This window comes from Ovis canadensis, chromosome 2 (assembly GCF_042477335.2).
Source record: "Ovis canadensis isolate MfBH-ARS-UI-01 breed Bighorn chromosome 2, ARS-UI_OviCan_v2, whole genome shotgun sequence".
Lineage (NCBI taxonomy): Eukaryota > Metazoa > Chordata > Mammalia > Artiodactyla > Bovidae > Ovis > Ovis canadensis.
The window spans coordinates 14,409,540-14,424,198 of NC_091246.1; the positions used below are offsets into that span (position 1 = coordinate 14,409,540).

The following is a 14,659-nucleotide window of genomic DNA, read 5'->3' on the forward strand; positions in this document are numbered from 1 at the left end:
TTTCTTTCTGCTTTTTAAATAATTAAGATTAAATCAAGGAAGCTTATAATTTATAAATTCAATCTTCTTTTTATTAGTGAAGGCATTTTAAATGCATGAGGAACTAATTTGAGGATGGTTGAAAATTTAATTTAGTTATTAACAGTGAACCGTGAACTTCCAGAAGTTCAAACTGGTTTTAGAAAAGGCAGAGGAACCAAAGATCAAATTGCCAACATCCACTGGATCATCAAAAAAGCAAGAGAATTCCACAAAAACATCTATTTCTACCTTATTGACTGTGCCAAAGCCTTTGACTGTGTGGATCACAATAAACTGTGGAAAATTCTGAAAGAGATGGGAATACCAGACCACCTGACATGCCTCTTGAGAAATCTGTATGCAGGCCAGGAAGCACCAGTTAGAACTGGACATGGAACAACAGACTGGTTCCAAATAGGAAAAGGAGTACGTCAAGGCTGTATATTGTCACCCTGCTTATTTAACTTCTATGCAGAGTACATCATGAGAAATGCTGGGCTGGAGGAAGCACAAGCTGGAATCAAGATTGCCAGGAGAAATATCAATCACCTCAGATATGCAGATGACACCACCCTTATGGCAGAAAGTGAAGAAGAACTAATGAGCCTCTTGATAAAAGTGAGAGGAGAGTGAAAAAGTTGGCTGAAAGCTCATCATTCAGAAAACTAAGATTATGGCATCCAGTCCCATCACTTCATGGCAAATAGATGGGGAAACAGTGGCTGACTTTATTTTTCTGGGTTCCAAAATCACTGCAGATGGTGATTGTAGCCATGAAATTAAAAGACACTTACTCCTTGGAAGGAAAGTTATGACCAACCTAGACAGCATATTGAAAAGCAGAGACATTACTTTGTCAGCAAAGGTGCATCTGGTCAGTTCCGTTCAGTTCAGTTGCTCAGTCGTGTCCAACTCTTTGCGACCCCATGAACTGCAGCACGCCAGGCCTCCCTGTCCATCACCAACTCCCGGAGTTCACTCAAACTCACACCCATTGAGTCGGTGATGCCATCCAGCCATCTCATCCTCTGTCGTCCCCTTCTCCTGCCCCCAATCCTTCCTGGCATCAGGGTCTTTTCCAGTGAGTCAACTCTTCGCATGAGGTGGCCAAAGTATTGGAGTTTCAGCCTCAGCATCAGTCCTTCCAATGAACACCCAGGACTGATCTCCTTTAGGATGGACTGGTTGGATCTCCTTGCTGTCCAAGGGACTCTCAAGAGTCTTCTCCAACACCACAGTTCAAAAGCATCAATTCTTTGGCACTCAGCTTTCTTCACAGTCCAACTCTCACATCCATACATGACCACTGGAAAAACCGTAGCCTTGACTAGACGGACCTTTGTTGGCAAAGTAATGTCTCTGCTTCTTAATATGCTATCTAGGTTGGCCATAACTTTCCTTCCAGGGAGTAATTTCATGGCTGCAATCACCATCTGCAGTGATTTTGGAGCCCCCCAAAATAAAGTCTGACACTGTTTCCACTATTTCCCCATCTGTTTGCCATGAAGTGATGGGACCAGATGCCATGATCTTCGTTTTCTGAATGTTGAGCTTTAAGCCAACTTTTTCACTCTCCTCTTTCACTTTCATCAAGAGGCTTTTTAGTTCCTCTTCACTTTCTGCCATAAGGGTGGTGTCATCTGCATATCTGTGGTTATTGATATTTCTTCCAGCAATCTTGATTCCAGCTTGTCTGATCAAGGCTATGGTTTTTCCGGTGGTCATGTATGGATGTGAGAGTTAGGCTATAAAGAAAGCTGAGTGCTGAAGAATTGATGCTTTTGAACTGTGGTGTTGGAGAAGACTCTTGAGAGTCCCTTGGACTGCAAGGAGATCCAACCAGTCCATCCTAAGGGAAATCTGTCCTGAATATTGATTGGAAGGACTGATGCTAAAGCTGAAACTCCAATACTTTGGCCGCCTGATACAAAGAGCTGACTCACTGGAAAAGATCCTGATGCTGGGAAAGATTGAGGGCAGGAGGAGAAGGGGATGATAGAGGATGAGATGGTTGGATGGGTTCACCGACTCAGTGGACATGGGTTTGGATGGATTCCTGGAGTTGGTGATGGACAGGGAGGCCTGGTGTGCTGCAGTTCATGGGGTCGCAAAGAGTTGGACACGACTGAGCAACTGAACTGAACTCTCTGAAGTTTTATTTTGGTCAGATCAGAATACTACAGATTTTAAATGAAGACTGGTGTAGACCAGTATAGACCAGTCCAGACTAGTTTAGGCCAGAATACACTGATTCAGACTGGATCAGATTGATCTAGACCAGAATAGACTGGTCTAAACTGGAATACACCAGTTCAAACAGAAATAGACTGAATCAGATCAGTTCAGACTGTTAAGCATCAAGATTTTCAATAAGTTTTGCTGATACAGACTCTCTATTCATTATATCAGTCTGCCTAATCCAGGGTTCTTTGCAGTAAAAGGTGTGCTAATTGACAGAAGTGTTGTTTGTTATCAGAAAGAATGTATAGCTTGTGGCAACTGACAGTTTAGCTGAGAGATCTTGGGAAGTCCTTCCCTGAACCACGTTTCTTCATACGTAAAATATGTGGGCACTACACAATCTTTCAGGGCTCCTCCTGGTTCTTTTCTTCTTGGCCGTGCCCTGTGGCATGTGGTATCTTCGTGTCCTCACCGAAGATTGAACCTGTGCCCTCTGCATTGGTAGCATGGAGTGTTAACCACTGGACCACCAGGGAAGTCTCAGGATTTCTCCTGGCTCTTATCTTTTGTGACCACCTTACAGTGTTCAGATGGGAAGTGGAAACAGTAGTTTATATGCTCAACCCTTATTTGTTCCAGTTTTGCTCCTAGAGAATCTGTTTGGAACCAGTATAGTATAATAATCTTCTCATTAATGTACACATTTATTTTTTAGGTTTTAATATTTTATTTTCTTATAATTTTATCTGTATGTATTTAGTTTGGCTGTGCTGGGTTTTCACTGCTGCACGTGAGCTTTGCTCTAGTTGTGGTGTGCGAGCTTTTCATCTCCGTGGCTTCTCTTGTTGCAGAGCACAGGCTCTAGGGCGCACGGACTTCAGTAATCACAGCACGTGGGCTCGGTAGTCGGGGCTCCCGGGCTCTAGGGCACAGGCTCGATGTTTCCGGTGCACAGGCTTAGTTGCTCCGCAGCATGTAGGATATTCCCGGATCAGGAATCAAACCCATGTCTCCTGCATTGGCAGATAGATTCTGAGCCACCAGGAAAGCCCTGTTTTATTTTCCTTATTAATTATAAAATGATGCTATGTATTGTGAAGAAGGAGAAAGCTGAACTATAAAAATGTTTTCTTGTAGACCTGTCGATTATTGAGACATGTATCGGGGACAGAACCTCTTGAAATAACCTGTCTACATGCAGAGGAGACATTTCAGGTGACTGGCCAGCAGGTATGATGAACAGCAGATTGTTCATTCTATATTATGTTTTATCTGAGTGTCATAACAGGTTATATACAAGGAAGACACTAGTTCTGTACAGCTACAGGCTGTATCTGCTGAGAGAAATGAAGGTAATGGAATGTGTTGATAGCGTGTCAGAACATTCCACTGGGTTATCTGGTCTTCTGCCAAGCTAGAGATTGGCTCATTTAACTGATGCTGTAGTTTATACCTATTTAAATGAAAAGCTGTTTATCATGTAGGTTATGACATGTTTGCAGAATAAGTTACCACTATGTAACAAGCCATAAAAATACATTTTGACCCCCAAATTCCTAAAGACATAAGGAGATTAAAGAAAAGTAAAAGATTTTGTTACAACATTGCTTATAATAAGATTCAAATAACAATCTTTAATTAGGCAAATAGTATAGTATATTATGACATTTAGAATAGTAATTATGATAACTAGAATTTGCAGCATCAAAAGGTGTTTTATTAAAATGTTAGGTGACAAAAGCAGGATCCAGATTTATTTCTATGCTATAATTGCTACATATAAAATGCCTATATGTATGAAAATGACTGTAGGATTGTGCAGAAAGGAATGTTCTGCTTGTTAGGGAGAATTGTGAGTAATTTTTTTTCTGAATTCTCTATAATGTTACTTTGTTTTTATAATTTTTAAAAGCATTTTTAAAATGGATATCCCATTTAAAAATGTCTCTGTCAAGTTAAGGGAAAACCTGAGGGTCAGACCTTCTCCTTATTTAGGTCTAAGCTCTAACATACAATTTACCAAGTGTTCTTATTTATCATGGCAGTCAAAAGGACTTATTCCTTTTTTTGCATTATCGGATGACAGATGTTGAGCCCCTGAATTTATAGTTGAGAACAGCAAAAGCATCTTAGTATGTGTAGGCTCTCAGAACCATGCTGGATGGATGTTTATGCTCCCCTGTAGAGGACAGTGTCAAAGGCTTGGAAGCAGAAACTATATGAGTGACCATCCACAGTGACCATCTGCTGAGCATTTTGTTAAAACCAGAAGATCTCTGTTTATTGGGGGAAACCAAGGTTTCAAGATTTACCTGTCCATTTGGGAGTCACACTACTTGCTTTGGCTGTAAATGTATTTCATTAGAACTAAAGTTCAGATCTTCTGTGATACACAGTCAGCACTTGTAGCCCTCAGTCTCTGCCAGCTCTGTGGTTGTGATTCTCTGCTTACTGTTTTCGTGGCGGCAGGGATATTAGGAAAAGCTTATTTTCTTCCCCAGGATGGTGATAGAGGCTGTTGTCAATTTCTACAACTTGAAAGGCTTTTTCTATTCCTTTAGCCTCAGCTTTTATTCCTGGTCTTTTCTATTTCTCAAAGGGGTAATTTAAGAAAATAGAGCGCACTTCTAGAATAATTTATAGGATTTCTGGACACCTCTGCTTTGGCAGTGTTGTTTTTATATTTCATCTACAGTCCCATCATACCCAAGGCACAGCTGAACAGTTGGCATCCTGTACAGTGGCCCCCAGTTGAGAAGCCCTCACTGCTGTGTCCAGCTTCCTGTCCGCTGGCGGGCCATGCACCCACCTTCCCTGAAGATGGGGAACCTTGTTCTCCTCATAAAGCTGCCACCTGCTTGTGAAGCCTGTGCCTGTGGGACTGTGCCCACCCAGGAGGAGCACCCAGGTCTAATTCTTTCAAAGGCAGCTCTGACCATATCGGTTTCCTTTCTTTAATTGAAGTATTGTTGATTGACAATGTTGTGTTAGTTATTAGTGTACAGCAAAGTGGTTCAGTTTTATGTCTTTTTCTTTCTTACATTCTTTTCCATTACATATCGGTTTCTAAAGCTCTTCAGTGACTCCCTGTCTCCCTCAGAGTAAAGCCTATCCTACTGTGTGCATTTCTGCACCACGAAATCATTGGTGACCTTCCTTTTCTCCATGTTAGTCCAGTCACACTGGCCTGCTGGGCTGCTGTTAGAACATATAGAAACGTCTCACCTCAGATGCCTTTGCCCAGGCTTCCTTGTGATTCCCTCACCTTTTTCAGCTCTTCATGTACACACCACCTTTGCCAGTGACCACCTAGCTTAAAATACTGGGACTACCTAATACCTTCCATCCTCCTTGCCCTTTGTTTTTATACTTATCATTTATCATCTTTGAAGATATTTCATGATTTGCTTACAAATTTTTAATCATCTCTCTCCCCATAGTATAATATGAGCCCCATGAGAGAGGAACATTGATGTTTCATTCACAGCTGTTTTCGCAACACCTGGAACATGGGTACAGTGCCCTGAAGAGCCATATATAAGTTACTTGATATCTTTGAGTCTCAGTTTTCTCCAGCTGTAAAATCAGAATAATACTTATTTGAAAAGGATAGTACTTTGTTTCTGTGTTGGAGGATTAATACTAATGTGTATCGAGCACAGTACCCCAAGGGTATATCCACCATGTACTTGTAGGTATATGCATCTATTACTGCTACCACCGTTACCACCATCATTACTGCCAGTGCTGATACCACTGCTTGTGTACAATAATGCCTACTATTCATCTGTAGATAAGCGTGTAAGAAACAGTGAGTTTTATTCTACTATGTACGTCTATATTGCCCGACATGGGACTTATGTGTAGAAATTGCTTTGTATTAATAGTTGAATCACTGAGTTGATTTTAAGTTTGGTTTCCAGTATGATTCTGAGGGGTAAGATTTTGAAGTTTAAACCTGTGTGTTGTTTCTTTAGATAATTTCTGCTGCTGAAACTTTGACACTGCATCCATCTAGTAAAATTGCTAAAGAAAATCTAGATGTATTCTGTGAAGCCTGGGAATCCCAAATCAGTGACATGTCAATACTGCTGAGAGAAATCAATGATGTGTTTGAAGGAAGACGAGGTGAGAAACTGTCCATATATTGAAATATATTCATATTTTAATGTAGCTGTTAATTTTTTAATGTCAAAAACGTCAGATGCCAAATGAATAACTTTTATAACCCAACTGGATTATTTTTATATTAAAGTATCTTACACAAAAAATAGTAAAATTATTACTTGTCCTTCAATATAGTATCAAAGCAGTAAAATTTGTTGTAGGGGATTCCTTTTAATTAATATTAACATTCTAGCTTTCTTATTGAAATTAAGTCATTTTTATATTTCTTATAAATTGTTTTTTTTAGTTTTAGTACAAAAGTTCTTCTATAGTACAGTAATTCTCTGATATAATTCTACTAACTTCATAATGAAATGAATGTAGTTATTTGATTTTCAAATTGCTTTCCTTCCACTTGGATGGAATCTCTTTCCTTGATGACTACATAATCTTGGAATATTTCGTTTGATGGGTAAGTTCACTGGTATTTCTACAACGTGTAGAATAGCACCATACAATGTACAGAGGCATAATTTTTACTCTTTATTTTAATATCAACTTGGATTTTTATTTCCCATTGTACTGTGTGTCCAGTTGTTCATGTGTTTTTATGTTTTTTTTTCCTTCTTAATGGCTTCTGTTAGTGTCAGCATGCTTGTTTAAAATGTCATTTAAAGTCAAAATAACATCAAATTACATATTTTACTGAATATGAGCATCTAAACGTATCATATTTTTTTAAATACCCATCTAGGATAATTATTGATTTATTTAAAAGTCAGAGAATAGTAGACTTTGTAGATATAATATAATTTGTAAAATGTAATAAATGCTTACCACGCTTCTGCATTTAAAAATCGATAGCTAGTCTGAATGGCACATTATTTTGATACTTTGATAAAGTATTGAATGGGTCTTTATGTGAGGTGAGTTTTGTATACTAAAAGGTAAATTGATTATAACTGATCCATATTTAAAGAAAATGGTCATTTAACCGTAAGACTTGTGTAGAAATGAAGAGAAGCTTCCCAGTCTTTCTTAAGGTTTGGGTAACCTGTCCCCCCAGATCAGGATTTTCTTAACTTCCTAAGTGCTGAACAGAAATTCCTCTTTAGGTAGGAAACTGCTGCCTTTGATTAATGGGACACTCATTCTTTAACTAGTAGTATCTTGCTGTTCAGAGGCATCCTTACTTATATAGGGTGAATTGAGTCAGAGTTGCTTAATTTCTTGCATTGCCTTTTTTTCCCCCCTGACTGTTATCATGAAGCTCATAAATATAGCTCTTCCTCCAAGGAAGTCCAGCTCTGAGTTAGCTGTCATTGATGAGCTGAGCCAGTGTAACAGTGCTGCTCTTCCTATTCTGTATGGTTATTTCAACAAACCTGCCTATTACCTCGCACCTGCCCCCTGCGAAGGACAGAGTGGGTCCTTCAGATTTTGGTTTCTCTTTGCTACTGTTATAACTCATAACTATGATTGGAAAGCCTCCACTTGATTTTAGCCAGGTTAGTTCTGCTCTGCAAATTTTGACTCCCCTGACTGGGAGACTAATCAGATATATTTGCAAGTATCAGTTAGCCAACCAATTAAGTAGCAAACAACATGCTACGCAGTGAAAAAGAGCCTTTAGTGTTTGCATATCTGAAGTCAGTCTGAGAGCTAGGTGGTTGTCCACTTACCAAGAGACCCTTAGATTTCATAATAGGACCTCCTGAGATTGTGTCAAGAATTCAAAAATCAATCTTTGTCTTCCTGCCTCTCTGCCTTCATCCAATTCTGCCTTTAGGGAGGCCATGATCCCCCTTTGTATTAGAAGGGACCAGATCAAAAAGACTCCACCTTTCCTTAGTGATGAGTGTGTATCAACATTTAGAATTTGAGATTATTTTAGACAAATAAAAGTCAAATTCCTGCTTTCTCTCGTAGCCTGCAGATTCTGACCTAATTGAGGTCCACTTTCAATATCCAGAGCTTTTCTGCATCTCCAAAACAAAGTTAATCACTCAAGAACAGGAAAGCCTTATTAGTTCACTGAAGATATGCTCTAATAGTCTGTAGTAGAAGTTCTTATAATTAGTTTTGATCCTGAAAGGGACTTTACATGGTATGATCAATCAGAAAAAAAAATTCATGTTCTCACTGGTAGGACTGGGGTATTATAGAATTTGGATTAGATCAAGCCCAGTTATCCTCACACTGTCTCTTACCTCTGTACTCATCAAATCCTACCAATCTTACTTGTAAAATTCTTCTTAAATCAGTCCTCTTATCTTCGTTTCTACTATTAACATCCTGGCCCCATTATCTTTTGTCTGGCTGGATCACTCCCTTATTCCCAACTCATATACCCCCCCAGTAAGTTCATATTCATCCATAAGCATGCTCCTCTTCCTATTCACCCCACTTCAGTGAACAGCATCTCATACATCCAGTCTGCCAAGTGACAAAATAAGTGCGGAGCCATAGAACCTGGTACATCCCTATAAACTACAGGCTACTCAGATTAACTTCAAGATGGTTCAAATAGAACAAAGGAATATTAGAGCATATCTTCAGTAAAATAATGAGGCTTTCCTGTCCTTGGGTGATTAGCTTTGTTTTGCAGATACAGAAAAGCTCTGGATATTGAAAGAGGACCTCAGTTAGGTTGTTATGAAAAATCATTCTGCATCCTCATAAGATGAGAGGGCCTTTGGAACTTAATTCTGGACTTAATTTATCTAGAGGTATAGACTCAGAAGTAAGGATGGCACAAATGTCATCTTAATGTAAGGAGTATTAAACATAAATTGTGAAGACAGGACTTCAGAAACAATTTTATAAATCAAAATCTGTGCCAAATATATTTTTTTCATGTTCACAAACAAAATTAAAATCTTATTCCTCAGTCATATGTAATTACTAGACTAAATTATCAAAACTAATATACTAACATTTTATTTAATAATATTTTAAAAATTAAATGTGAATAGTGGGAAATTTGTTTTAAGTTATATTATGTTATTTGCAGGAGAGAAGTATGGCTACCTTTCACTTCCAAAGCCAATGGTAAGTAGATCTTTGTCCAATTGAGAAAATTTTTGTTCAGAATTCAAATTATGCTCTTGTTATGGAGGTTGCTACTGTTCAGAATTGTTATTCTGAGTAGTAGTCTGGATGTAGCCCATAGTCTGGTTATTTGTGTTTGGTTTGGGGGTTGAGTGAATAGGTAATGGATTTTATGGTTAATAAAGCCATAATCTGAAGTCAGGGGTTTTTTTTGTTTTGTTTTTCATAGCTTGGGTCTAATTCACAAGGTCATGTTGGAACCATTTTATGCAGACTAAGAACTTTCTGAATGCTTTCTGCCTTGATGAAAATAAGCCATTTTGTTTGTTTTTAGACACATGAATTGTGTGTGTGTGGTTTTTTTTTTTTTTTTTGGCTTTATACGACTAAAACTGATGCATCTGACTGCATTTTAAAATAATGCCCACTAGATGGCAAGCTTGGTTATATGATTAGGATGGTTTCTGTACCTTTTCAGGCAATTCCCTTTCAGTCTTCATATAAACACTTTAATAATAATAATTTGTAAAATTAAAAATAAAAACAATGAAAACACAACTAAATTGAATAAAGGTAGAGTGTGAAATTCCAAATAAAATAAAACCTAAAAACCTCTAGGGTCTTCTTAACTTTCTTAAATACTTCTATCAATTGCTTTATAGTCTACTAGACTAAGGAAGAAAATACAGATGATGTAATTATACATGGAGCCAAAGAAATCATTGGTCTTCTCTGCTTATTTTCTAGTGAACCCAAGAGGCTGTGTGTGTGTGTGTGTGTGTGTGTGTAACTTTATAGATTCCCTGTATTTGTTTTCTGTCCTGTGTGTGTGTGTGTGTGTGTGTGTGTAACTTTATAGATTCCCTGTATTTGTTTTCTGTCCGTTACCTCCTCCCATTTCTTTTATGGTACACAACAAATATAAACTGGGATAGAAACAAAGGGAAAAGTTGCAGTTGTTCTGTTCTGCAGTTAAAGTGGTTTCAGAATAGCTGGTCAGAAGTAGTAAGTCATGGTGATAATAAGGGAAACAAAAAACAGAGAAGTACGCATATACTTCAGAGTTACCTTCTTAGCTAAGCAGGCATACGCGTGTTTTATCATAATGTGCATTTTGTGTCCATGTGTGTGAATATATACTCGGCGGGGGTGGGGGGGTGATTTAAATAAATGATTCCTTTAAAAAGTAAATGGCTCCCTGGTCTCCTGGCCTTTTTCTCTCTACTAGCCCAGCTGTTCTGGAACTGCTGCCCCAGCTAGGGGAGTTCCCACCAGATCTCAGAATGCAGGGAATACCCAAATTGGGCCGCCATCTCAAGAGAACTTCTGAATATATTTTTCAAAGAAACATTGCTATAGGTAGTGGTTTTTACAAGTAAGCAATCATCTGTGGGCCAGCCTGGTAACCAAACTGGTGTACAATGTTTTCTCCTGCCCTAGAGGAAATATACTCTTGAGTTTTAAATAGCCTACATAGAAACTAACTTGCTGTTTCAAAGCTAGGGGCCATAAAGGCATGCTGGTTCAAATAGTAAATCCTAAATTCTAAGTATAATTACCTATATAACCTGGGATATAGGATTAGGAATCTGGATGTAAGTGAAACCGGGAGGCTGAAATTTATCCCTCAAAAGGGCAAACTGGTTAAAGGAAATGAACTCCAGAGTCTTAACATTTGGAAGATATTGAAAGCTGCCATGTAGCGGTTAATTTTATTACATCATTTCTTAAGAATAATTTAGTGGAGGGGCCAGGGAGGTTTGGGTGTGTAGTAATTGGTCTGTGGGAAGACTGCGGAAGTCTTTAGGAGTCTGAAACACAGATGCTTTCCATAGCCCCAGATTTCCAACTACCTACCTGTTCAAAGCTGAAGCCACATATTCGGGTATTTGCCGTTACAGTGGACCCTTGAACAACATGGGTTTGAAGTTTGAGGTCCACTTATTAGTGCATTTTTTTCAATTGTTCATACTACAGTGCTGCACCATCTGAGATTGGTTGAATCCACAGACGCAAAACCATAGATATGGGGGAGCTATGGATATGGAGAGTGGACTCTTTTTAAGTTATACGGAGGTTTTTGGCTAAGGTGAGGGTCAGCGCCCTTAACCCCCACGTTGTTAAGGGTCAACCATAATTGTTTTTACTTAAACAGTTTAATAAAGTTTAAGTATGAACTGAAAAAATTTTAGTTAAAATTTTGTTAAGGTACTTTGTTATGCTTTGCGTTACTATTGCGCGTCTTCACAATTAACTGTACCGATTTTTAAGATGCTCTAATCTTTTTATTGTCACAGAAGAATAGTGCAAACCTGAGATCATTAAAGGCAGATAAGCCTGACTCTGAGGTAAGATCTTCTCTTTTGCGATAGTCTTACTTCCAGTCTTACTTTTACATAGTTAATGGCTACATCATTTTGATTAAAAATGTATGTTTTGTAGGAGCAAGCCAAGATAGCAAAGCTTGGACTCAAACTGGGTTTGCTCACTTCTGATGCCAACTGCGAGATTGAGAAGTGGGAGGATCAGGAGAATGAGATGGTTCTATCTGGACGGAACATGTCCAGTATGGCCTATTCTCTGTATTTATTTACTAGGTAAATGTAGTTACATTACCTTTTAAAATGAATTTGATGATATCTGGTATAAAGAAAAAGTGCCATGTTATGTCATTGATAGGTTGAAGTTGGTTTCAAATATATGTAAAAAGACTGAGTAGTAGTTCTTATGACAGTTCAGTGAATGCAGCAGGAAGACATTCATTTAATGAGGATTTGGACTTAGATGAGATCCTCTTCTAGGTTTGTGTGCCATTCCTTGCATAGTTCTGAAATAATTTTGCTTCCTGATTTTTCGTCATCCCACGTATCAGTGTCTCCCCCAGCCTGCATCAGTAAGTTTAAACGACATGCCTTTGAAACCTTTATGCAGGGACTGCTTATACACAGGTCAAGGAACAGAGCCATAGGTCTGCCTTGTGGGTAGGGTGCCACACCTCCACCGGTCAGCATTCATTATGTAGCAGAGTTTCCCTAACTTTACATTTATCTGAGCTACATTCTCTGTCTTTTCTTATAATAATGGAAGATTATACATATGTAATAGTATCTCAGTGTTGTTAAAACTTTAATCAGTTATGCACTCAATAACCTGTTCTAGAATTTTCTCAAGGCATGACCTCAGACTTTTCACTCATCCTTCTGATATGTATCTTTCTCATTTTTCAAAACTGGAGAATACTTGGTATCTTCAGTGTTGTGGCTTCTCTTCTACTCATTTTGACTTTGAAATTATAACCAGCAGTGGGCCGCACCTGCCGGTTGTTCCGTATTCTGGAATGTAATCCATTTGGTCTGAAGCTCAGCTAAACTAATTGGGATCTCTACCACTGTGTGGGCTTTGGGGCTCAATAAAGAGCCCCTTTTTCTTCACCCAAATTCAGAATTAACTGAAAAATAAGCAAAAGAATAGGCAGATGGGGGCCAGTGGCATTTATAAAGCTGATACTGAATAATGTAGTTTATAGCCATAGGCAAATAGGTTTTTAAAAATAATACCTAGAATTAAGAAATCTTACCCCCTAGGGGCAGAATGTATCTCTTAAAACACTTGAAAGACCAGATATATTCCAAGGGTACCTTTACTACCAAGAGAAAAAGGAAAAATGAAAGGGCTACCGTGTCCAATTTATTTTCGCAAAGTCAGCAAAAAGACTGAACATAAAAATCAGTAATCATCCACCCTCTTCTGAGGGGTGAGATAAGTGAGAGCGCAGAGAGAAGTCAGGGAGGCTGTGCTGGTGAAGATTTCTTCGTATAAAGGAAGATTAGGGGTGAGGAAGAAACATTCATTCTTGTCTTCATGATGTCTTCTACCTTTTCAAGAGAAATGATTCTTCCAGGGGGTAAAGGAGAAATGATAGGAGTTGAATAAGTTTGCCTCTGGTCAGCAGTCATTTGTTAATATCTTCCCATGTTTTCCATCATTGGAGAGCTTTCTGTCCCCCACTTCGGTGGTTTCCTTCCTTTGTTCTTAATTCTTAGCAACCTTCTCCCAGAATTGAATTTTCTCAAACTAGTTTTGACCTCCTTTTTTAGTTTATATCACTTAAAAATCCGATGAGTCAAGTGTGCAAAAGAAAGTAAAATAGAGTTTCTTTGTTTACCTACATTCAACGTGTGGTTAACTGAAATGTGAAGATTAACTGAAGAAACAGAGATCTTTGCACTGGAATCATGCTAGTTATCTCATGGTGATAAAAATCAGATTAAAAATTTTTTGACTGCTAAAAACTAAAGAAATAAATTTTTGCTTACCAAATGTAGTTTGGTATTGTTTGTTTTGAAGTCGCTCAGTCGTGTCTGACTCTTTGCGATCCCATGGACTGTAGCCTACCAGGCTCCTCCCTCTATGGGATTCTCCAGGCAAGAGTACTGGAGTGGGTTGCCATTTCCTTCTCCAGGTTTGGTATATAAAGTGAAAATGTTAGCTGCTCAGTCATGTCTTTTTGTGACCCTCCCTGGTCTGTAACCCACCAGGCTCCTCTGTCCATGGAATTCTCCAGGCAGTAATACTGGAGTGGGTTGCCATTCCCTTCTCCAGGAGATATTCCTGACCCAAGGATTGAACCCAGGTCTCCTGCTTTGCAGGCAGATTCTTTACCATCTGAGCCACCGGGGAAACCCTTGGTATATAAAATCTTCCCAAATAAAGGATTCATCAGTAGAAAATTTTTTTTTAAGTTTGTGACTGCCCCTTTTATTTCTTGTTTCTTATCTCAGGATGTTTCAGGATTGTATGGTAAGCAGTTTTTGTTTCTGAGTCAGAATAGTGGATCCTGGCAAGGGATGACATGCGGCCCACAGAGAGTAGGAAGCATGAAAGGCTCTATTGTGAAGAGAAGGGATAACTAAAGCTCCGTGGAGGCAGACTTGTTCCTGGGGTATGGTTATTGGACAGGAACCACTGACGTTCAGGAAAATAAAATGAATTTTCTGTGATGTATAGCACCTTGTGTCATTCTTGCAAGTCTCAGTAATATAATTGTCGTAGACTCTCAAGCTGGCTTTGTTTTCTACCCACCCTGTCAGTGTACTTGTTTCTCCCCCAAACAGTTTTTCTGTTTTCCCTTAAGACAGTGGCTTACCAGCCTCATCTAATTGCTTTTTTCTGAGACTCATCTGTTAGTCTTCACAGTACCAGTTTTGTAATGGTCCTGGGCGGTTTTATAGTTTTTCTTAAAGGCAGTTATTTAAGGTTGTCTTGACAATTTATATAGTTTCTTTGTCGTTTATTTACA

At 38.7% G+C, this 14,659-nt stretch overlaps 1 protein-coding gene across 4 annotated transcripts in view; it reads left to right on the top strand.

The window, feature by feature from the left end:
- Positions 1–14,659, top strand: part of CTNNAL1 (catenin alpha like 1) — a 63,540-nt gene that overhangs the window by 36,804 nt on the left and 12,077 nt on the right. For all 4 annotated transcript variants that reach the window (XM_069575503.1, XM_069575504.1, XM_069575506.1 and 1 more), the window contains 5 exons: positions 3,340–3,432; positions 6,180–6,330; positions 9,323–9,360; positions 11,658–11,708; positions 11,803–11,957. In XM_069575503.1, coding sequence (XP_069431604.1) covers positions 3,340–3,432; positions 6,180–6,330; positions 9,323–9,360; positions 11,658–11,708; positions 11,803–11,957 — 488 coding nt within the window. The remainder of the gene's footprint in view (positions 1–3,339; positions 3,433–6,179; positions 6,331–9,322; positions 9,361–11,657; positions 11,709–11,802; positions 11,958–14,659) is intronic.